Consider the following 24,627-nt stretch of genomic DNA (forward strand, 5'->3'; position numbering starts at 1 on the left):
AATATCCTGAGTTGGAAGGATCCCACAAGGATCACTGAGTCCAACTCCAAGTATTCCTGGCAAATTCCACTCTAGGGATGTGTTTGAAGGATTTAAATAAGGTTTCAGTTGTGCAGGTGTTTGTGCTGCTTCTGTGTGTACACAGGAATTAAACTTTCTGTCAGTGCTCTGGATGATACAAACCCAAACCCAAATCCTTGGAAAAGCAACGAGTTTTAATGCCAGTGGATTTAATTTTTGTTGTAACCAGCTCTAGGAAATACTGGAAATCAATTCAGAGTCATTCATCTGGTGAGGCTTCTTATTTCACCATGGAAAATCTGAGCTCATCATTGTATTTTCTCTCCCTCAGAGACTCCTTCAGCAGGATGAGCCTTCGCAAAATGGAAATCTAAACGAGTTAAAAACCAAAATAAAAAAAAAAAGCACTTAAAAAAATTAAGGTTTTGAAAAGAAAAAGAGCCTTGTTATCAGCGCTGGGAATCAAAGAAGTTTTATTGTGAAATAAAACTTGGACTTCATCCTGGACATCCCACACACCTCTTCCTCCATCAAAGTGTTCAGTGGCCAAAAAAATCATTCTGAAATGTCAAATGTAGACTTCTCAATGTTTGAAAAGAAAAAACAACCATCATGGCAGTGCTATCCAGAGTATTGGTGATGAGCTGTAAACTTACCTGTTTTTTAAGGCATTTTTATGACTCAAAGGTACACTAAACGCATTTACCTTTATTTATAGCATTACCTAATGTTAAATTTATTTTACTTTTAGTTCCTATATTTAATTTATATTAGGACCATACGCAAATGCATTTTGGAAGTTTTTAATGTAGTGATGATGCTGATGGTTATTTTGATGGTACTATTAAATATGTGAATGTTTACACTTTAATTCCCTGTGCATTGGACTTCAGGGCTCAGCATCCTTGGGGAAAAGGTTCAGAGCAAGGTAAGTCATGGTAACATTAATTAACAGAGTAATTTTTTAATTATAGCCTTATTGAGGGCAAAAAAACCTAAAATGTTATCACAGTTTAAAAGGGTAGAAAGCATTCTTTGCATTGCTGTTTATGTTTTACAGAAGATATTTTGGGGTCTAACACTGCACTTTGAGGAAACGTCAGATTTGGAGCTGAGTCCACAGCTCCTAAATCTTGTCCTTAATGTTTTTCCTCTCTGTGGTGAACAAAGTGCCCTGGAAGGGGTGGTGTGTGATTAAACACATTTATTCTGTGTCCATAAATACCTAAATGTGCATAAAAAAACAGATATACACACAAAACCTGATTTTTTAATATATATATAGAGAGTATAAACATACTCTTTATATATATATATATATATATATATATATATATATATATATATATATATATATATATAAAAATTGAAGGAAAAATGGGTTTATACATGAAGTGCCCCCTCTTGCAGCAGCATTGAAGTTTAGGGTGGGGAGAGTCTTTTATTCCTTTCTTGATAATTAATTTTTAGATTATTGGAGCCTTCTCCCATGCTCTGGTATCCCAGCAGCTGCACAGTGTTGGTGCTTTGTGTGCCAGGCCCTGCAATGTTCCCTGAACAGAATAATCCTGAATTTGTTGTCTCACACCTGCATGGAGTTCCGTGCAGAAGGAAAATTCCAGACTTTTTGTGGATATTCCAAAGCTCTTGCAAAGCCCAGGGGTGCTGACAAGGCCTTGGAGGTGCTGCAGGAGTCAGGGAATCTCAGAATGGAAAATATGAAGGAAGGAGGGAAGGGCTTTGGAAGAGATTTACAGGAAAAGGCATTAAAAATATTTACACAGTGCAGACAAATCCCAGGAGCCATGAAAGGATGAAACTTTTAATTTACAGCAGTTCTGCTCCAGGACAGGAGTTACAAACAACAAGTTCAGGGGGTGGCAAGTGGTGCTTGAGTGAAAATCCCAAAAATCCACCCCCAGTCCCTCTCCCTGTGCCAGAGGAGGGGTTTGCATTCAGCATCTTCAGCTGAGGCTTTTTCAGCCACAAAGATTCTCCTCCCAGGCTGTGCTGGGATGATGGAAGGCAGCTGGGTCTTCCTGACATCCTATTTTGGTGTAAATAATGGTTATTTTGTTTGCTTGCAACATTCCTGATGCTGCAGTTGAGTGAAAAAGATCCAAGTCTTGCACCAGGTGTGGAAAAATAAACTTTCATTTGCAGGCTGAAATTCAGCAAAGCCTAAAAAATTGCATTCTCTAATGGGATTGGGCTGCCCTTGCAAGGTAAGATTACTGATATTTTTGTAATGTAGCTTTTTCTTGGTTTAGACTCTGAAATTATTTATTATTATGGTGCAATGCTTTGGAAAAGGTGTATTTTGTCACTGCAGATTTTTTTATGCTGCAAAATCAAGGCCTGTACAACAGTCAAGAGGTCAAACCTAACATGGAAAATGCACTAGAAGAGATTTTTCCTGAGTTACCCCCATGTTTATACAATATTATAATAAAAGACAGTAAAAATTAAGTATTGCAGAATTAACTAGGCAGAGATTTTTAGGGGTCTTCCTGTAAATAAATTAATTTGTAGTGGAAAAAGGTGAAATATATCCAGGGCTTTGGCATTCCATCCATCCTGGGACAGACTGCACCATCTCCCTTTTTTGAGTCAGATTTGTTGAGATCTTAATGAGCAGTGTATAGGAGTCACCTTCAATTCTCTGACAGACAGTTTGGGATTTTCACCTCTAGTATTTAGTGCAAATATTTCTGGTTTTGCAATGTTTCCCCTTAACCTCACAACTGTAGTCAAAAAGTACCTTCAAATCAGGAGGTACTGTCCAAGAACCAGCTAAAACCACAGAATGTATTCTGGAAACAATTTAATTCTTTAAGATAACTTCCCAGCCTTTGTTAACTGTTCCCAAAGCCCTTTCCCTTTCTGCTTTCCCCTCTCCAAACACAACAGGCTGCTCTGCTTGGCTCAGATGTGGATCAGAACTTTTTTATTTCATATGTACATTCTTAACAAAACATCAAAGCCAAATGCTCTCCTTTCCCCCCGGTCTCAGTGAGCTCCAGGTACAAATTAACCTCAGTTAGAAGGTCACCACTAAGCTCCCAACCACCCCAAACAGATGCAGATTTGAGGGCTTCACTCTTCAAAGTACAAAATTATTTTAATTACACTACACTCTGCCCTTGGTTTGAAGTATTAATCACACCTATTTACACTTTGCTCATTAACACCTATGCACCAAGATGCAAATTAGACCAAACACTTGCATGAATTCAGTTCCCTCCAATGCTCTGGACAAGGTTCCCAGACTTTCCCTTGTGCTTGAAGATGCAAGGAGCAGGAAAAAATGGGAACAGGAGAATAAACCACGTCCATTACCCAAAGACTAAATATGAAATGTTACTTCCCAAGTTACAAAAATACACAACTTCTCATGAAATTTGCTAGTTAATATACATTTACTCCAGGGTATGAATACAAATAACTTTTATTTAAAAAAAAAAAACAACCAAAAACCAAACAAAACCAGGGGGAAAAAAAGGAAAAAAAAACAGAAAAAAAAAAGAGAAAAAAGGAAAAAAAAGCTAATAATACAACAGGCATGTCTGAGACCTAGAGCTGCATTAAAACCACTACTGGGTGCTGTAGGCATTGTTTAGAATCTATACAAACTGGTATTTCTAAAAGGTCAGAGCACTATTCTGCAGCAGAAAAGTTACGGTGTGAGTCAAGTCCTATGTCATGTTTTGTTAATTCAAGTCGAGCCACTGGACACCGAAGGAAAAAAAGACCAGAAAGATGAAGAATCAGTAGCTTCAAAAAACAAACAGCCGCTGCTTCCAGGTAGTTTGGATGCAAATCAGAGCCAGAGGTGTATGCAAATCCCAAATATTTACAGTCCAAGTACAGCATCACTCTACAATTTTCTTATAAAACAGTAGGTAAGGAGTCGATGTGGATGACGACGTCGGAGAAAGAGAATTCAGGAAGTCCTTTTCCTCTGTGACCTTCACTTCGGAGTCATCGAAGAGCAGCCACTTGCCCTCGTACTCCTTGAGGCTCTGGAGCACGTAGAGAGCTTTGTTCTCCAGAGCTTTGTTCTCCAGAGCTTTGTTCTCCAGTCCGTTGGGCGCCGGGGGCTCGCCGTGCTGGGCGCGGGGCTCGGCGCTGGGCTCGGCTCGCGGCTCCGGCGCCGCGCTCGGCAGCTTCTCGGGGTTGGGCTGTTTGCTGGCGCACAGCTCACAGTCAGCCTTGCTCTTCTGCCCCCCCAGCAGCCCCACGGCCTCCACGTTCTTCTTACCCAGCACCTTGAGCCTGAAGGAGACCTCGCCGTCGTCGTAGTCCTCGGCCACGGCGCGCGCCTCCTCCTCGGTCAGCGGCTCCGGCTTGAGCGCGGCGTAGGCCGGCTCTGGCAGGAGGGTGCCCCTGTCCAGCTCCAGGCTCTGCAGGTCCGTCACCTTCACCGAGGCCGTGTAGTGGCCGCTGCTGATGGTGATGCCGCTGTGCATGACCACGGCGAAGAGCCCGTAGGTGTCGTTGGTGGGCCGAGTGCTCCACTCCTCCAGCGACAGCCGCAGCGGCGTCAGCAGCGGCGTGTTGATCTTGGACAGGCCCCCGTAGCAGTCGAACCTGCCGAGGACACGGGGCTTACACTGCTGCCACAGCACCCCCAAACACCACAGCCACAGCCCTGCTCCCTAAGGACATGGACCCTGCTGCCCTCACCCAGCACCAGCAGCCCAAGCACCCCAGGTCAGGAAAGGCATTTTTATGACTGTAATGTTAAATCTTACAGCTCAGAAACTGTAAATTTTAACTATTTCTGAGATCCCATTTTTCTAAAGATAATCAGCTGAACCTGTATCATCATTGTTATCACTCCTGCTCCTATTTCTGCACAAACACCCCCTTCTCTCTCTCACCATCCTGTTCAAAACAAACCAAAAACCTTTTCAACAGCAGGGTTGGGTTTGTTTTTTTTCTCCTCCTGAAAGAGTCATTTACTAAATAAAGCATTACTTATTTTACTTTCAAGTAGCTTTAATATCACTCAGAGATGGTGACTAATTTTCCTCAGCTCCCCTCAGTGCACTGTAGCTGTGCCAGTGGTGCTCACCTGGGATTGTTCACTAGCTATTCTAATTTTTCAAACAATTCTGTGGCTAATTTACTTTGGAAAAGCCTCTAATATTCCATAAATATTCAGTATTTTGTTCACAGCACACAAATTTACCAGGAGGGGAAAAAATCCTTTCATTCTAAGGATCTTGTACAGAGTTTGAAGAGAAAGTCAGTGTTGGGATTTCACTGAGCATCAGCCTCCTTGACTGATTGTGCTCTTGATGACTTGCACATTGCATCAGCCCAGATCAATTAACCCCTTTATTTAACAATAGGCTGTGATGTCCTAATAAATTCCAGGCATGACTCAAAGTCTTACTCAACTGTGAGGGTGTTGCAGGGAAAAATACTGGGGAGTACAGACAAGCCCTGTAAAACTGAGGTTTCCAAGAGCTCACTGCTCTTATCAGAGGAAAAAATAACTGAAATCCAAGGAAACTGCAGCCATGGCATAACTGCAGCTATGATTGTTGTTTTCCTGGATTTAGTTTTGGTTCTGCTTCACTCCTGTGCAGAGCATGAACCCTGAGAGACACAGAAATAAACACAGTGACACACACAGATCCTCAGTCACTCTGGTTCAGTGAAACCTCACTGCAGACCCCTCTCACCATCACATTTCACTCCACCAAAAAGAACACAGAAGAGCACAGAATCAGAACTAATACATCTTCTGAAAATCCCTATTAGCAGCAGCCAGAAATAGAGATATTCAGAAGAGAATCAAGAAACACAGAACTGCTGGCTGATACCCTGGATTGCAAATCCAGTTCCACTCAAGCACACTGGGACAATCAAATTCACAGAAAACAGGAAAAAGCAGGCTCTACCTTTCTTCTCAATGAATCCAGCATCAGAAAGATTTGGAGAGGAGGAAATAAGAGAGGAAATCTTTTCCTATTAGCTTTTTGTTCTTCTTAATGATAAGAATCTGAAGACAGAAAAATTGCATGCCAAGTACTCTGCCTGCTCTGACTGATGCACTTCAAACACATCAAACCTGATTTCTGCAGCCACATCTTTGGAGACCATAAATTAGTGACATTTTACCCACTGCACTGAATTTCACGAGACAAAAGGCTGATTTTCTCACAGATTGTTAAACTTCTATAGTGGAAATGCTTAATTACATGTTACCAGTTAACAAATTCCTCCTAAGCAGCTTCACAGCCTGCTCACACATGGCCTGGCATTTTTCCCCACACACACACTTGCCAAAGAGAATGACTCCTCCCCAGGCAAGGAGATTTTCACACTGGCTGCTTTATTTTAAAACAGAACACTTTGCAAAGCAGCATCTAGAAAAGATGAATAAAATCCCTATTAACTGCAAATATTTACAGTACCCTTCATTTCTCATTTATTTACAACTCAGTCACCAGAGAACTCAGTAGAGCACAACTGAGCAGACCAGATTGCCAGATTTTTGTGGGAGCTGAAAGTTGTCTGAAGATTCTTATCTTAATTTTTTTTTTTTTTTTTTTTTTTGCTTAAAGCCAGTAGAAGTTTGTTTTTTTAGCAATGACAAGGTTTGGCCCAAGAGAAAACATCCAACCCAAAAATTCAAAAATTAAGAAACTCTTCCAAAGAGCTTCAGCTTCACCACAGGTTTCTCTGTCAGGTTTTCCACTCTGACTTCTTAAATTCTGACTGGTAGCTCTTGGCAGAAAATTTATGGAAGGACTGAGAGGACACAGGAGGAAAAGCACAAGAGAATGGATTCACTCTGACCTGGAAATTGGTCTGAGTGTTTTGGAGCAAGGAGCTGAAGCTGGCCAGGACAGGAGGTGAGTGAGGACTGCTCAACTGCAGATCCCTCCTTATGGAAACAGGAAATACAGGAGCAAATGGAGGATAATTTTCATGTTTTTCACTCAACTGTGATGATTTTTAAGTGTGCAGCTCTAAGTCAGTATATACAAATTAGTATTTAAATATTGTGGAGATCAATGAAAAGACAATTTTGTATGTTAGAATTCTGAACTTGTATGGAAAGACAGTGCAGAGACAGAGGAAATTTCCTTTCTGCTTTGTCAGAAACCTGGTTATTGCTGTACAGTGCTGCAGGGATGGATTTTTCTTTGTTTCCTCTCATCCCAAAGAAAATCCCTAAATTCTTAAGTATTAAAAAAAAAAGATAAGGAACACTCCCACAACTTCTTTCAAAGTACAAGGATTGCTACAATTACAGTACCAAACTGATTGCTCTGTAATTGAATATCAATGATGCTGGTACTATTGTGTTTATAAAGTAATTGATTTTTTTTTTAAATATTAGCTCTTTAAAATGTTTACCTGATTATTTTTCCCCAAAAATTTCAGTGTTTACATTCAGATAGAGACCAAAGTCTGCTTAAAGGAATTGGTCAATTTTGGAATAATGAGTGTTGGCTCTTTAAAGTGTGTTAACTCCTGATTATATTTTTTTCCCCTGCTAACATTTATCTTTTTAATACTCACATTCAGGCAGAGACAACATCAGACCATAAAATGCAGATTTGTTCTCATTACTTGTTCTGGTAAAGCAGTTAAAGCTGCCTCTGAACTCAGAGTTTATTTACTTAAAACTTAACTATCCCTTTAAATAGGGGGATATTTAAAATAAATAAAGTTTTAAGAAATATAAGGCTGTTCTAAGAGTAGAGCTAAAAATTTTTGTTAAGGAGCCTCCTAAAAGTCAATTTTTCTGGAAGTAATTTCTGCCACTACCTGGAACAACACAAAGCCTTTATGGCATTGGGGGCTTCATCCCAGCAATTTAATTCCAATCTGGGAATCTTTTGGAAACACTCCCAAGCATTTGCAGCTCTGGGGGCAGGGCCCTGTTGGGTAGGACAGCAATGCATACTCACTCCAGGCCACTGGCAGCAAAGCACTTCAAGTGAATCGTGATCACTTCGGGCATTTTGTCGAACAGGAGGCTGCGCTCCGCTTCCGTGTAGTGGTGGCAGTTCTCACAGAAATATTTGTCCTCTCCCACAATCCTCTCCACCGAGGCAAACTGGGAAATTGCCCATTTCAGAGTCTTCATTTCTGTTTTTGGCTCTGGAGAAACTAGAAAAGAAATCGCTGCGTTCAGGGATATGTCAATATTTATATTTTCAACTCATCCCGCCAGAAGAGCAATAAAACAAAGTGTGCCAAGTTCAGACCACTCCAAACCTGTAACAGTGCAAAGAACACTCGGTATGTGTGAAATATGTGATGTATTCCCATCTTTGGAGCATTTCAGGATGGGATGAAAACATCCCTTAATGGATGTCGTTACTCAAAATTAGGATTTTCCCAAAGCTCCTTTCAGATCACACAATTTTTTTGCCATGTCTGGAAATGGAGAGCTTGGATGAGACCAGAATTTCACTTATTAAGGCAAATCCCCAAAATAACCAGAAAGTTCCCTCTTACTTCTTGCATTTTGCCTCCCCTGCCACCCTCACACTGCTGACAGGATCACTTCACATACGAACACCACCCCACACATTTTCCTTTGAATCCTTCAGCAAAATGGGGAGCAAAAGCAGGAAAAGCTGCTCCAAATTAAGTCAGTGGCAACTAAAATTAATTCCCTTAAAATCCTCAATTTCAAGATGTGTTTTTGGCAGGCTTCCTTTTGAAAATAGCTAAAAAACTGCATATAGATCAATAAAATTTGTGAAAGAGACCACATGACTAACATTTACAAACATAATACGACTGTTATTAAAATAACAACAATCTAAAATATTAAAATTATTTTTTTTAGTAACTAAGGAAAAAACCTAGATTCTTGTTTCTTTTATTTCTAAGAAAAAAAATTGAAATATTTCTTATAAAAAGAGGAAAAAACAAAATTTCTTATTCAGGAAGAAAAACGACTCAAATCAAAGGAAATACCTACTCCTTTGTAGGAAAGCAGGTGCCTAAGTGACAGATTGTAGGCAGTCCAAGCTATGTGTTAAGATCTGGAACAATTTGAATATTATCTGGATCTGCCAACATTATCAGCACCATGTTTCCAAAGTCTAAAGTTAATCAGGACAGGAGATAACAGCCTCTAATTTTAGCCAGCACAAACAGGAGCCGTGCTCCTTCCCCACGGCTGCCTGAGGCAGGAACACACCTCACAACCCTTTTTTTTTGGAGGGAATCACTTACTTTCAGAACTCTCTTCACTTTTAGAAAGCTCATCTTCTTGCACTGGCACACTGATGTCCTGAAAATCCTCCCTCCTCTCCGTGAAGCACTCGCACTCCAAGCACCGGGTCCTCAGCACCAACTGGCCCTGGAAGAGTTTCTCCACCAGCTCGAAGACAGCCAGCTCTGTACCTGCAGAGAGCACAGGGCACCCCTGAGCAAGGGCCACTTCACCCCACAGACCCTCCAGAGCCTGCTTGTCCTCACAAAACATCACTGATACACCTTTAGGGAACTCAGATAGGAATTGAAAAGCAGAACAAATCACGAGCAGTTTTCATGGTATCATCTGCTTGTAAGTAAATAAGGACCCTCTGTCTCTTGGGCCTCAAACTTTAATTTCTGTTCTAAATTGGGTTCTTGTTTTGTGCTTGAAGTGTGACAGCGTCACATTGTGGAATTTTGGTTGCCATCAATGCTCTGATGCCTCAGCATGGACTGCTGAGCTCCTCAAGGAGCACCACACTGGGTTTGCCTGGTTTCTGTTCATTCACAGTCCTCCCTTCCTAAATTTACTGGCCAGTTTTGGCCAAATCTGCAGAGAAAATGCAGAACACAAAAGACTCTTCATTCCTTCAATTTTTTATAATAAATTGGTGGGTAGAAAATTCCAAATTATTAAGTACTGGATTCATACTGAGGCCCTTCCCTCAACATGTATCTTGTGTTTCATTGACATCAACAAAATCCAGACCTGCCAACCAATTAGCATTTCTAATTGGTATCTATTAGATCTAAATAGATTAGATCTTTAATAGATCCTGAGTCCTTCCTGGTTCTTGGGAAGGTTGGGAATATGGAAAGATTAAGGGAAAAAAAGGATACTGTGTGTAAAACCATAGCTAGTGGTGTTTGGTTCTGTTTGCTCCTGCCAGAAATATCCCTTTACATCTCAAATCCACTTCTCTCTCTATGGATGACAAAAATTAGTGGTAAATACAAACCTGGTAATATTCAGCCTTTTTTATACATATTGTACAACGATTACAGAATGTTAAGGGAAATGCCTCGATATCTAAGCTAAACAGGTCAAGTTCTAAAAGAAAAAAAATTACAAACACCGATAAAAATAAATTCTCTTTCCTAAAAATTATCTTCAATTCCTGAAAAATCTAATTTTGTGTTTAGAGCTCTGCAGGCTGTGCAGTTTGAAGGCTGACTTCCCACGCATTGTACTTTCTTAATCCTACTAATTTTAAGCCCATCCACTTGTGCACCAACCTTCCTTTTTTGGTTCTTTTTCAGTTCCTTTTCCATGATGGCTTTCCACAGGAGACGCTGGTTCATGATATTCTTCTTTACTGTCACCATTTTCACACTTGACAGCTGACTCTTCGAACTCACAGTCATATTCTTTGCCTGGCTCTTTGGATCCCAAGTTTGTAGTTAACTTTCCTAGACTGTAAAATTTGGACAGAATACTGGGCTGTTTGCAGGAAGATTTTAACCAGTTTAACCTAAGGCGCGACTTTTTCTGCGTGGGCTTGGCGCTCTCGCTCTCCCCGGAGCACTTGGCGATGGCATCCGTTTGGTTTTCCATCTTTTCTCCCGTGGCTTTCCTCTTGGACCTGGTTTGTCTTTGATTCTCTTCTGCTGCAATTTGCTCTTTTGATACTTTGGATTTTTTCTTGGCGTTGCCGCCCTCGGCGTCGCTTTTCCTTTTCCCGTTTCCCTTGAGCAGCTTCTCCTTGGCCGCGTCCCCGCCGTGGCTGCCCGGGCTGGGATCCTCCTCCTCAGCAGGGCTCACACAACCATTGCTCTCAGGGTTTTGGCTGGGTTTCTCCTCCAGTTTAGCTGCAGGCTCTTCCACAGGCAGTTTGTTCAGCTCTTCCTTCTTCAGCAGCTGGCAGGTTTCCTGGATGTTGCCCAGGATACACTGCAGCACCTCCTGGGCATCGTGCTGCAGGTACCCTTCGTACATGGGGTTCAGCTCTCTGTGAAAGAAAAGAGCAAAATGAGGGTTTGGTGTCCTCTGCTAACTGGGGAATGTGATTTGAGACTGAAATCAGGGATTTAGAAGCCATGGAGGATCAGGTGTCCTCTGTCACAGAGCTGGGGGAAGGTTCTGCCTTAAGGATTCCCACACACCCAGAGTGGAGCTCCTCAGCTCCAAGGGGATCCTGCCCATCCCTGAGGTGTCCCAGGCCAGGCTGGACAGGGCTTGGAGCACCCTGGGATTGTAGGAAGATCCCTTCCAACCCAAAACCACTCTGTAATTTAGTAACACTTCTGTACCTAAGCACTGTTTCAAACCCCTTCTGCTTTTACAGCCTTACAATTTATTTTCAAATTTCCAACACCGTGGTGCCAACAATAAGCACAAAAATCTTGCTGCCTGCAAGGCCACCCCAAATTTAAGGCCATCCACCTTGCACCAGCCTCTAAGGCTGGGCAATGCAATGGCCTGGAAATGTCAGGACAGAACTGTGGCAGCATTTGGGGGCATTTGTACCTGAGGGTGTTGAGCAGCCTCCGGGGCTGCGTGGCCAATTCATCCGTGTATTTCTCTGGGTTCAGCAGAAAACTGGCTTGAAGCTGCTCAACTGAAAGGATCAAGGAGTGCAAACTGCAGATGAGTTCATAACTTGCCAAGGGATCTTCTTTACAGCCTCCCTGCAATGACAATGTAAAAGGAGTGAGAACACTTGCAACAAATTAACATTGGTCACAAATTAACATTTTTCTCTCCTCCCTTGGTTTTCTATATTTGGCTGAATTTTTTGTCTGCTATGGGAGGCAGGTGGGTTTCAGACAATATTTTGGTTTTTTTCAAGTAAGAAACAAACATAAAAGCCCAATTAACCATTGGTTTAAAATCCCAAACCATCCTTGCCCAAACTCCCATTTCCCTCAGCACCAAGCACTGTTTCATAATTCTCTTTGTGCCAGAAGCATGGTCAGATATATTCCTCAAATTTCTTCTGTTAGACTTTAAAACTTGAGCTAAAGTTCAAAACAACTCAAATACATCTTCACCTGAAGTAACATGCAGAAAACAGTGCTGAAAAGCTTCTTAAGAACAGAAATCAGTTCTTTTCTTTCAATTTTCCCTGCATTCAGGACAGCCTGGCTTGCAAGGTTACAAACAAAGAACACGTGGGGATTTGTTACCTTTTCTGCCTTTTGCTCTCCTTCATCCTTTGAAGATTCTCTTTTCTTTGAAATGATGTTATATAAATGTTTTACTCCAGTTTTAAAACCAGGACAAAAATATAATACCTGAAAGCAACAGTTGAAAACATGAGAATAACTGGAATAAGAAGTTATTCCACACATAAATGCACATTTATAATCCACCCAGCCCACACCTCCCCAGGCACACAAAGATGCAGGATTTGTCACAGCAGGGAGGAGCCCTGAGTATGGAAACTGAAGAATTTCCCAATCAGGACAACCACAGGGCACACATTTCCTGCAGCAGCATCTTTATTTCCCTGCTGTAATGAGCTGCCCATTTCACTGCACCCAGAATAAACCAATTTCCCCCATTTGTGCTGGCCCAAATGTCCCTTTTGGAGCCCCCCTCACCTGCAGGACACTGTTCAGGTAGCAGGTGTTGCCCAGGTTGTTCAAGCCCACAAAAGGCAGCATGTTGTCTTTTTTCTCACAGCTGACAAGGGAGGGGGGCTGTGCTGCAGGAACCACCTGGTCACTGGGAAACAGAGAAATGGGGTAAGAGACAATGCAAAAAGCACTCCTTCAGCCCTCCCCACCTCAGAATTCAGCACTGAGAAATGCAGATCTAAACCCTGCAAAAGTGTCTGAAATCACTCTGACTCCTCAGAACCCACCCAAAACCACACAGGAGGAAAACCTGCTCAGAGTTCCAACACATCAAATAGCAGAAGACTGATTTAATGGATCAAAATTTTCATATTTAGATACTTTTCTATGTTCTTTTTTTCAATCACAAGGCAGAAAAAAAGTGCCTAGAATGTATTTTTACGTTGTCCCCTGCTCCAGTCACATAATTTCTGGATGCAGAGTCAAAGCATAAAACCAGAAAAAAAAATCTAAAAAAAGAAACCAATAAACCTGACACACTATACAGTAATTATCATTATTATTATTAATTACTGATAGAAGTGATTAACACAATGTAATGGCACAAAGGAAAGTCTCCAACTATTTCTAACTCACCATAATTTTCTTTTCTCCACTTAGATTCCCTCACTAGTAATGAAATGGATTTCAGGCTCAGGGCCTGAAAAACCCCAAAAAATACCAACCAACTCCACAATTAAAGATCCTACATATTGCCATTAAAGGTCATTTTGCAGAAAATTAAATTTTAATATAAATAGTTCAGTGACACAGTAAGTAATTATATTAAATTGAAGCAAAATAAGTTTTTCGACTGATCCCAAAGTTTGTGCCAACTATATACCCAAAGAAAAAATCCAAAATATCCAATGAGCGAATTGCAGCAGAAAAAAAACTTGTTTTCTTAGAAGAGTTATTAGAAGTTGGTTACAGTGACTAAATAGGTTTTAAGAACTAACTTCAGCACGCGATGCCGAAGTTTGTGCCAGCTGAACATCCCGGGTGCGGCAGAGCCGCTTTCTCAGCACAGGCTCGGTCCCAGCCGTGAGCTGCCTCAGCGTGCCGAGCCCGCCGGACGTTAATTTAACGAAAGCGCACGGTAATTCATTTAATTAAAGCGCACGTTAATTCACTGCATGGAGCGCGTGCTGCAGCGCGTTATTGCTGCGAGAACACGAAAGCGAAAGGAGCGGGGAAGGAAGGAAGGATGGAGGGAAGGAATGAAGGATGGATGAGCCCGAGCCCGCGGCGCCGCCTCACAACTTCTCCCGCGCGGCACTCACATCTCGGCGCCTCGGAACTCCGCGCCCTTCGGCTCATTTTCCTGCGCCTCGATGAAATCCAGCACTCGCTTCGCTTCCTTCTTCTGAAAGAGCTTCAGCGACAGCCTGTTCTTCTTGGAGGGGCTGGCCCTGGCGCTGTCGCCGGGCAGGACGCCGGGCATGGTTCCTGCGGGGCGCGGCCGGGGCGCTCACACCTGGCGCGCACACACACACACACGCGCACACCAGGCGCCATTTACTCCCCGAGGGGGCCGAGCGCGGACCCGCCGCCCCCCGCCCCGGGCTCGGGCCGCCCCCCCGCGCCCCCCGCATGTTCCCCGCGGCCGGCGGGGCCCGAGGCCGCGGTGCGGCCGCTCCCCCTCACTCACCGCTACATGCCGGCCCCGCTCCCGCTCGCCGTTGCCATGGAGACCGCGGGGACACCGTCAGCGAACTTGGCGCGTTTTTTTCCGCGCGCCGACGAGGACCCCCCCGCCCCGCGCGCGCCCCGCCTCGCGCCGCAACCCCCCCGCCCCGCCGGCGGCCGCCCGGCGAGAACGCCGGTAAACCGAGCGCGCCCCGCCGGGGCAGACCGGCGGGAGAAAGGCATGACAAGCGGCGGCGGGGCGTCTGCCGGGAGCCGGCGGACAGGGCGGCGGCGTCTGGGCGGCGGAGCTACGCCGCCAGCGGCCCCGCAAGGCCGCTGCCGCATCAGGCAGCGCGGCGGACAGCCCGCTGTGGGTCCTGCCTGGGCGCGCGCGGGCGCTGGTAACGGCCCGGCCAAAGGGCTCGGGTTCGGGCTGTACCATTTGCGTGGGGAGAGCTCTCTCTTTCCCCCCGCCGGCGGGAGGTGGATTGGTCCCGCTCTGACCACGCCTCCTGCGCGGCTCGGCCAATCAGAGGCAGCGGTTTCTTTTCCCCTCACCCCCTGAGGGCCAGGCCCGCAGTGCCCGGAGCGGAGCCTTCCCGCGCTTTTCCATAAAAACCGCACATTCCTACGGGAATTCCCAGCGCGGCCCGGCCCTAATGTCCCACCGGCACAGCTGTGCACCCCGCAGGGAATTGTAGTTACCACCGAGGCTGTTAGGGCTGCAAAACTGGTGGTTTAGGGGTCCGGAATGTAGGGAAATGCTGTAGGTTTCTGCGTTCTGCTCTTTAAACTGGCCCCTGCAGGACCTTTAGCCTGTACATAAAGGATGCATGTTGCTCATACATAAAGGTTTTCTAACAGGAAAGTTTATTCACATAAGATTTTTTATAGGTTTAGTTACATAACTGACTGAGCAATACCCAGATGTGGGTTTTGGGGTGAATTACCCCAAATTTGAGCACTCAAAAGCTGAAGTTCCCCAGGACCAGCTGCTGCTGCCTCCCCTGAGTGTGGCACTCCTGTTAAGCACTAAAGCAAACTGAACTCCACAAAATCACTTTTTTTTTTGCAGTCCTGCAACATTTTCCGATTTTTTTTTTTGCTGCTGCACAAATTAATTATTACAGCTAATTATCATTAATTATTACACTATCCCTAAATACTCATATGAGTTATGGAAGGAATTGTTATATTCCAACTGTGTATATTCCAACAGTCACGGCCATGCTCCTGCACAGGTTTTCATTTCTCTTACAGATAAAATATCCACATGTACCTGCACATGCAGGTACAAGATGAATATATTGATTTATTTCCTTGGTCTGTGGGATGCCCAGAGCTCCCCAGAAGCTGTTGGGACTCTGCATTCCCACTGAGCACGGATGGATGGATTTCCCCCGCAGCTCTGCCATGTGAGCTTTAGCTCCACTCAAACACTGCCCGAGGTCCCTGCAGTTAATGGATACTCAGGACTACAGAGGCTCTTTTGTGTGAGACAAGGATCTTATCCAGGTGGGTGGTGCCCCAAGGTCCTGGAAGTGCTTGGCTGATTAATAAAGTGATTAATTAAGTCTGTGTGATGCTGCTGGTGATGCCTTGTGCAGGTTGCCCTACAGCAGAGGCTGGGGACAGTCCCAGAATAAAGCAGGGATTGATTCACAGGATCTCCTCCATGGATCCCCCTTGGGCAGCCCCAGAGCCCAGCCAGGGCTGCACCCAAGATGAACCAAAATGGCCCCAAAATGCACGAGGGGCACGGGCTCTGTCCCTGGGATCAGCTCTGCTCCATTTGCACCTTGCAGTTCATTGTCCCATCCCAGCTTTAGCCCATCCAGTCCCACCCTGCTTGTTTTTCTCTCTCCAGCCCACGGGGTTTGTGCTCTGGGCTGAGATTTGGGTCATTTGTCCTTGGTGCCCAGCTGGAGCAGGAATTGTTTTGTCTCCTGCTCTGTGCACAGAGCTCAGCATCCCTGATGTGAGCCCAGCCCCACACACTGAAGCAGCACAGAGTGTGAAAATAGAAAAGTCAAACCTGAGGTATCACCCCAGCCCAGGATTTTTATGGAGGCAGAGTGATGAGGAGGAGCCAGGGCAGAGCTGTCCCTGAGGAGATGAATCCTGTGGGATTTGCCACGTTTGTGGTGGGGGCCAGCAAAGGGAAAATCTTTAGTTTTCCTCCTTTCCATAAGAAAATCCTGCTAAAGAAATGTTCTGGATTCAGGGCTGTTCTGGAGTGTTCTCAGGTGGAATTGAGGAAGGAGATCCAGGGGGCTGATCCAGGTGGGATGAGATAATCCAGTGTGGCTCCTGTCAGGAAGGAGAATCCCAGAATCCTGGAATGGTTTGGGTTGGAGCCTTAAATCCCACCCAGGCAGTCCCACCCTGCTTGTTTTTCTCTCTCCAGCCCACGGGGTTTGTGCTCTGGGCTGAGATTTGGGTCATTTGTCCTTGGTGCCCAGCTGGAGCAGGAATTGTTTTGTCTCCTGCTCTGTGCACAGAGCTCAGCATCCCTGATGTGAGCCCAGCCCCACACACTAAAGCAGCTCAGAGTGTGAAAATAGAAACCCTGAGGTGTCAGTGGTTTGAGGCATTGAGGAGTTGCTTCAGTGGAAGCTGGAAGGTGCTGGGCAGTCAAACCTGGGGCTGGAATGAGAAAATGTGGGAGTGTTTGGCCCTGGGGCTGGGTTCCAGGCTGGTGTGACACAGAGGTGCCCTGACCCTGCTGCTCACCTCAGCCAAGGCCTGCCCTGCCAAGGTGTGCTGTGCAATCTGCTCCAGCAAACAGGAGAAAAGACTTTTTATACCCAAGGGTTTTACAGGCTGACTCTAAGTCCACGTTAGGTAATTCCTCATTTCATGTGTTAGCTGAGCTCCACCTGTGCTGTGCCTAGGAATGCCATCAGTGACATCAGAAGGCTGAGATCTGGGGTAAAGCCAGGCTTGGGGACGTTGCCAGCTCATGGTTTGACTTTTCAGGGGCAGTAACTGAGTGAAGGAGGGAAGGGAGATGTTTGCAGAGCAAATTTGAGGGACTGGAAGTGCCCACAGCATTTCTCATGTGGTGATGGGGCTTTGGTCTGTGTGATACATCTTTTTTTTTTTTTTTTGGCTAATGAAGCAGCCAGCTCAGTTTCCATAGGTATAATCATTACTTTAATACTCAAGTGCAGTACATGGGTGAACCCAACACCTCTCAGAACACTCAGCACTCACTTGGAACAGCTTTTCCTGCTCTTTTCCCAGTGTGGGGAACAATTCCCAAATTCTCCCTTTAAAGAGGTCTGTGCTGAGCTGTTGTGCAGCCCAGCAGGGCTCAGGGTCAGGTCTGCTTCCTGGATTTTTAAAATTAAAATGAAAACTTCCTGTTTTACTTTTTCTGCTGGTAATTTCATCTGATTACATATAACCCTCAGCCTGCTGTAAATAATTTCTCTCCCTTAACATACTCACAAATTGCTCCCTAATTCCCCATCATCTTTATTTTAACCAAACCATGCTTGTGTCATTTTTAATTTCCACTCTAAATTAGTTCTCCCTGGCTTTGAGAGACAAAGCCAATATAATTGTGAGACATTCTGAGTGATATTTAAGCTTCCCCTCTGCCACCTGGATGGAAAACTGGGGTGAAATCTTAGCTGCAGCTCTGTCAGTTGATTGATTTCTTTTAATTAGGCAACACAGTCACACTTCTGCCTCTTCTTTCTTCCCTCTCACCTTTCTCTGGTGAGTTCATCAGCTGCAATCCCAGCCCAGGTCGTTGTTGGATCCAAAGTTTGGGGCACAGGGAGGAATCCAGGCAGTGCCAAGCCCTGGATGCCAGGACAGCAACAATTACAAAATGCCCCTGAAGCCATGATTTATTTTCAGGAAGCAGGAGCTGCCCTGCTTGGGAAGAAGCTTCCCCCAGCAGCCTGACATGGAGCTGTGCTGCCTCAGAGACACCCACACAGCTCCATCTCCAACCTGCCATCCCTCAGCTCCCTCAAATCTCCTCCTCACCAGCCTCTCACCCGCTCAGATTTTTATGCCCCCTCTTAAAATACATCTCCTTGTCAGTGCTTAACGCGGGGAAATTTTTCCAGCAGGAAAAAGTTTTCTGTTTAAATGTAAGGAAATGGGGATTATTTTTTTTCTGTATCTCTCCAAAGCCACAGTAACACCTAATTAAATATTGATGGCAGCTTAGCACGCTCCATAAAGGAGCTGTTGTCTCATGAAGCCTCACTCCATGCAGCAAAGGAGGGTTTCAGGCACAGGCCAAAGGAGGAGCAGGTGCAGGAGGCAGTGATTCCTGACGTAGGGCCCAATGTGCAAAATCAAATGATGTCCAATACTATGGACTTCACAGCCATGTGTTACAAAAATAGCTGTGCTGGGAGACCAGAAATCTTCACAGGCACAGCCAAAAATAACCACATGAAATGCCTGGAAGGAGCAGATTCCCCAGAGATGGGATTGCTGGAGTCCTGGAGGCAGCCTGGAGTACAGAGCACGATTCCCAGCAGGGGAAAACCTCCCCAACCTTTGGCTGTTGCTGAATCATATAAATCAATTTCCAGAGCCTGCAGCCATATCAGTGATAGGCCTATAAATCTGTCAGGGCTCTGGTATTGTTAGAGTTATTCTGTGAGTTTTGGTGCAGATTGTGTGTGTGCACACAATGTGCTCTTTCAGCAGCCTTGGATCACACGGGGACCTCGGGGTGGGAAGTTCTGCAGCCCACGCCGGGTAAAACTCATTTTATTCCTGAGGAATGGGACTCTTGGTCAAAGTCCCCACACAGAAAAGGTAAGAAACCATTCAGACTAATGAGAATACTGGCTATAAAAGGTCAGGACAGGACTGGCTTCAGGCACAAGGAATAGAAAGGAATATTTAGGGATTTTATTGTTTGTGATCCCCATGGTTCATGCAGACTCTGTGCCCTTTCACAGCCAGAAACAGGAACAAATTGTCTGACTTGCTTTACTCCACAGGAAAGGAAATCTGACTCTTCCCACAGCAAGCAGCCTGGGAACGTCACAATCCCTGAATTATGCCTGCTTGACGAGCTACATCTGCTTTGAGAGCATCTCGGATCATTTCATAACCCTTCCTTTCACTGTGCTGCTGCCTCGGGGCACGTGGGAACAATTTGGCCACTGCAGAACTCCAGTCCCTGTGGGAGCAGCACCTCTGCAGGGCTGTGCCTGGCTCTGGCAACCAAACAGGAGGAGTTTGGGCAATTTGATGTCAGACTGAGGGGGTGAGGCAGCAGCAGAGCCCCTGTCCTCTGTCAGGGGTCAGACCCAAGCTTGGCCACAGAGCAGCTCATCCCCACCTGGGCCTTACAGCAGCTCCAGCCTCTGCCAAGGAAAACCTGGCCCAAAACCTTGACCTCTGTGGCCAGCTGTTTTCTGGCATCCATGAAGATTCAGATTTTAGGGGGGGCAGGAAAGAATAAATCAGGAATGGCTACAGTTGTGTAAACTCCACGGACAGCCTGCGAGGAGCTCCTTTACTTTCAGCTGCAGAAGGCAAATGTCAGCTTGGAGGCCTGAGCCACAAACCATGAGCTTGTCTAAGCACAAACCATAACAAGTTCCTCCATGTGGGAGAGTTTATAGGTTTGGAGGTCAAGGTATTTAGCCACTGATAGCACAGCCTTGGCTCTTGTTTATCTCCCTCCTAGGAGAAAACACAGTTGGATGTGATATGTGAACTTCCTAGAGCTACATATGCATGGGTGATATCTCAGAAAATGGCAATAATTGCACCCATAATGTAGAGATAAAGTAGATTAATTAGTTCATAATGATATAAATGTGTGGTTCTGAAAATCTGCCAAGGGCAAGAGGCTTCTGTGGCAAGGTCTGAAACAGAACATTTCTCCTCAGAGCTCTCTGAAAGCAAAGCTGCAGGAAAAAAAGAGAATGTTCTGTATGTGGTGCTGTTGCATCCTTAAGGGTGTTTTCCCCAGTTTTTGCCTGGCTGTGCATATTTTCTTCCCCAGCTCACAGCCTGCTGCTCTGTTTGATAAAAACACGGATCCAGAGCTTCTCTGGTAGCAGGGGCAGTTTGCTACCAGGGGCTGGAATTCACATCAGAAGGCAGGTGCTGCATTGCAAACCATAACCAAAATAAAAATGCACAGCAAATCCCTCCCCATCTCCGTTCTCAGGTCGGAATGACATCGCACAGAGCTGTTACTCACTCCTGGAAGCACAGGAAGGAGAGAGCCTGACCTGCACATGCTTGCACCATCTGCTGGCAGCATCTCCACTGACACATTCCTAGGAGGGATTCTGGAATTCCTCATCCACACCTAGGGACACGAGGCCACGAGGTTATAAAGGTTTAAGATTCAGGTCAGTGTTGGAGCCCTGGATGCTGAGAATTTCAGATTTTCTGTGCTGCCAGGCACTGACCCCCAAGAGAACCCTGCACTGACCTGAGGCTGAGGAGAAGCTTCCAAAATTAAATGACAGAACTGGGATTGTGGGTGTGCAGTTTGAATAGAAGTGGGTAACATCACATGGTGGGAAATTAGAGTTTAAGGGTTTAGAATACAGTAATAGATATATAAAGCAAGAAGGAAGTTTTAGGGCAGAGGCTGGCCCATCTTCTTCACCTTATTCTTCTCCTTCTCCAGTGGTTTTGTGGGTTTGGGTGATTTTGTATAATTGGATTAAAAAGTCCCCATTGCAGGCACGGGTGGTTGGTTATTGGGTTAAAAGTAATTTAGTTGTCATTGCTTAATTAAACAGTTTATCCTTAAAAGGCCTTGCAGAGAGAGATGGGGCTCCATTTTCAGTTTGTGAGAGTGAAATGCTGCAGAACTCAGGGTTTGTGAGACTGTGACAGAGATAAGAACTAACAAACATCTGAGTCCCAACGAGAAATTCCATCTTGTGCATTTAATCCCCACCTTGGCAGGAGAAAAAAGAAGAAAAGAATCAACAGGTGAGTACTTGTTTTTCTCCATAGCAGAGCCATTTTTTGCCATGTTTTAAGGAATTACACAGCAAAGTGACCCCAACACAGCCACCTCAAGCAGGGAGCTGCAGATCCTGTGCTGGCCTCATCCAGAACTGTGCCAGGTGTTGTCCCCAGCACAGAGCCACCCCCTTGGGAATTTCTGAACTCCCTGCTGGAATCCCAGCTGGAGAATGGGATCCTGTCAGATTCCCTGCCTATCCCAGAGCCTTGATATATATATACACAAATGAAACACAGCCCTTTGTTACAGCCACAAACGTCACCATGTGAGTGAATGAATGGCTCAAGTGAAAGTGAAACTTGATGGAAGCATTGGTGCTGCTGAGGTGTGCAGGTGTAGATCAGTTCCTCCTCCTGCCCCACCCCTTGGTACAAGAAGAGGCTGTAAGTGGATCCAGGAGGGAGGTGTGCAGCAAAACCAACTTCTCCTGCAGTGTGTGGAGTCCACAGCACCAAGAACACCACCAGATGCCCTTGCTTGGCTTTTAAAGAGAACTGGCAGTTTTCTAGCAGGTAACATCTCTATCCCTGCCAAGCCAACAGGTCCCATGTGGCCCTTCAGCCTGGAGGATGGAACTGGAGCATCTCTGGGGCTTCTCCAGGTGCAGCTCCTGGGGAGGATTGCTGAGGAGTTGGCCCCTGAGTCACCGGGCACTGAACCAGTGCTGAAGGGCAGGAGCTCCCAGCGTGGTGACTCAGTGGGAACCAGACCATGGAGCAGGGGACAAATGACACACCAGTGAAAATCCAGGGAACCAAGGCTGAGGCAGGGAACAGCTGAGCCTCTCTGTGGTGGGAATGGGCACCCTCTCCTAAGGGGAGCAGCATCACAGCAAGCCCAGGGTCATGAGCACGCACTTGTCCACAAGAGATTTATGGAAAAATGAGAACCCCTTCACAAGGGACAACTGAGCAAAGAAATTCCCTTTGAGTAGATTTGGAGTCTGCCAATGGATGTGGGAATTCCAGCTGTGGGTGTGCCACCTGAGCTATGAGCAGCAGCATTTCTTGTTCATTGCAGAATCCCAGACTGGTTTGGGTTGGGAGGGACCTTAAAGTTCACCCCATTCCACCCCTTGCCATGGGCAGGGACACCTCCCACTATTCCAGGGTGCTCCAAACCCTGTTCAACCTGGCCTTGGACACTTCCAGGGATCCACGGGCAGCCACAGCTTCTCTAGACAACCCAAATACTTGAAGGACATAACAATTTCTTTTGGGGAACACAACTACAGCAAATTCATTTTGTGGTTTGATGTGAACTTCACAAGGCTGATCTGTGTGCCATAAGCAAATGAAGTCTTTTCCATGTCACTTTGGGGATCCCAGGATGTGGCACAGGGCTGAAAGAGCAGCAGGTTGGTTCCTGGGGGCTGTTTCTTCTCCTGGACACAGAGGTTGTGTCTCCACTCCACAATTTTTCCTGCCTGCATCCAGCTGGCTGGCATGTGTAGGGAAGCACTGGGTTTGGGGTGTGAAAAGGGATGCACAGTCAAGTTTCACAATAATCCTGGTTTGATCCATAAAACCCTCCCAAATGGAGCTGCTTTGCAGGGTTGATATTTGTATTCCTGCAGCACCCACATTCTGGCAGGAGCATTTTGCCCCTTTCATGCTGCCAGCCAAAAGGGGAAGGCCACAGGCTGGCAGGTGGATGGGGCAGGCTTTTGGCATTCCCACACCATACAAGGCAGCTCTGTGAGCACAGCACAAGTTTGCAGAGAATCTACAAAAATGGTTGTTGGCACAAACATGACATTCTATAGAACAGTAGTGATTCTGTACTGCCTTTCCAAAGGGGCTGCATCACATCAGCCCCTGCCCTGGCACTGCAGCCTCTGGACACAACATCACTCTGTTTTCCTCCCAGCACAGGGCAGGAGCCTCTCCCTGCTCCTGCCTGGCTGCTCTTGGCAGCTGCAGGGCCTCCAGGAGGGTCCAATCCCACCCCTGTGGGGAAACCTTCTTCCCCAGGGAGTCCCTTCCCCATCCAAACCACCACCCACCCTCCCAGGCATTTGCCAGCCAGCAAAGCCCAGTGCCTCTCTTAAAAAACACACATAAAAGCTAAATCAGGTGGTGAGAGGCTGTAGGAAACCACATTCTTCTTGTTGTCCTTTTCCCCTCTTACAGTGACCTTTGAGAAGGAGCCCTTGGGCGGATCTGGCGCGCAGCGTTCCGGGCTGAGCTCCCGCCGTGGAATTTCACCTAGTAATTTCTGTGGCACACACAAATCCTTGGAGGGGCTTGTCTGGCTTCAGAAGTAAATCTAAAAAGTGCCTGTGGCTTGACAAATAAACAATCTGAAAGCGCTTAATGACTCACAACTTCGCCTAAGAATAGCTGAACTCTGCAGGATGGAAATTCAGCGCGGGGAGCGCGGCCCGAGCGGGGAGCTGCAGGACACAGGGGGAGATGATGGGCAGGGAGAGGCTGTGGCTGCATTCCTGGTGTCCCCTCCCAGCTCCTGGCAAGCAGCATCTCAGAGGATTCTTGGATATTGGTGTGTGTGAGCCACCTTGGAGCGCTCCCCAGATTCACCTAATCTGCTTTTAAACAAATTATCGGGTTTCGTTTGTGCAGACAGCAAAGTTCTCCTTGTTTGTCCCGGATTGTTTGAAAGCTCCATTTATTCTCTGGGGTTAAAGAGGGGTTACACAAGTTAGTCACATCTCTGTATACATTTCCAAGCACCTACAGCTCATGGAAAAGTCTCTTTTTTCCTCTGGCTGTTGCGCAAGTAGAACTTCAGTGGCTGAAAAGGGGAAATGGGTTTGGCTGTTTCCTCCAAAACGGGGTTTTTGGTAGTTGGTGCTTTTCTGAGGCACACTTACAGAAATGTGTGCTGTGAGCTGCCACCACAGCTTCTTACCCCACACACACACCTTTGAGCACTTTTATCTTACCCAGGGAAAAAAAGAACAAAACCAAGTTCAGCTGAATATCTGCGACCACAAGAGTTTCCTGTTGGTACCCAAAGTTCCTGCTGCAAAAACCTCGTTGTTGTCACTGGGGCTCAGGGATCATCATGGCTTTGGGATGAGCACAAGGGATGGGTAATGGATAAGGTGCACAGTCCCAGGAGCAGCAGGAGAGGTGCTGTGTCTCTGAGGCCGTGGCTGCACATCAAAGTTGATTTGTTGATCAGGATTGAGAGAAGAAAATAATGTTAAAATCACTCCTTACCTCCACCAGCAA

At 45.8% G+C, this 24,627-nt stretch overlaps 2 protein-coding genes across 20 annotated transcripts in view; one reads left to right on the forward strand and one right to left on the reverse strand.

Annotated features, from left to right (window-relative positions):
• The window catches only part of DOCK7 (dedicator of cytokinesis 7), a 95,707-nt gene extending 95,269 nt beyond the window's left edge, over positions 1 to 438 (forward strand). For all 17 annotated transcript variants that reach the window (XM_074545644.1, XM_074545645.1, XM_074545647.1 and 14 more), the window contains one exon: positions 353 to 438. In XM_074545644.1, coding sequence (XP_074401745.1) covers positions 353 to 395 — 43 coding nt within the window. In that variant the 3' untranslated portion in view covers positions 396 to 438. The remainder of the gene's footprint in view (positions 1 to 352) is intronic.
• Positions 439 to 3,121: 2,683 nt separating this feature from the next.
• USP1 (ubiquitin specific peptidase 1) lies at positions 3,122 to 14,829 on the reverse strand. Of its 3 annotated transcripts, none has more exons than XM_074545664.1 (9): positions 14,471 to 14,829; positions 14,103 to 14,268; positions 12,805 to 12,928; positions 12,388 to 12,495; positions 11,729 to 11,889; positions 10,498 to 11,210; positions 9,238 to 9,408; positions 7,956 to 8,157; positions 3,122 to 4,611 (listed from the first exon to the last, which is right to left on the reverse strand). In XM_074545664.1, the coding sequence occupies exons 2-9, from the start codon at positions 14,261 to 14,263 to the stop codon at positions 3,894 to 3,896; spliced, it is 2,358 nt and encodes a 785-aa protein (XP_074401765.1). In that variant the 5' UTR covers positions 14,264 to 14,268; positions 14,471 to 14,829; the 3' UTR covers positions 3,122 to 3,893. The 3 variants fall into 3 exon arrangements, with proteins under 3 accessions (XP_074401765.1, XP_074401764.1, XP_074401766.1); XM_074545663.1 differs by having other exon boundaries at positions 14,103 to 14,296; XM_074545665.1 differs by lacking the exon at positions 14,103 to 14,268.
• Positions 14,830 to 24,627: the final 9,798 nt, after the last annotated feature.

Source organism: Zonotrichia albicollis, chromosome 8, assembly GCF_047830755.1.
Source record: "Zonotrichia albicollis isolate bZonAlb1 chromosome 8, bZonAlb1.hap1, whole genome shotgun sequence".
Classification (NCBI taxonomy): Eukaryota; Metazoa; Chordata; class Aves; order Passeriformes; family Passerellidae; genus Zonotrichia; species Zonotrichia albicollis.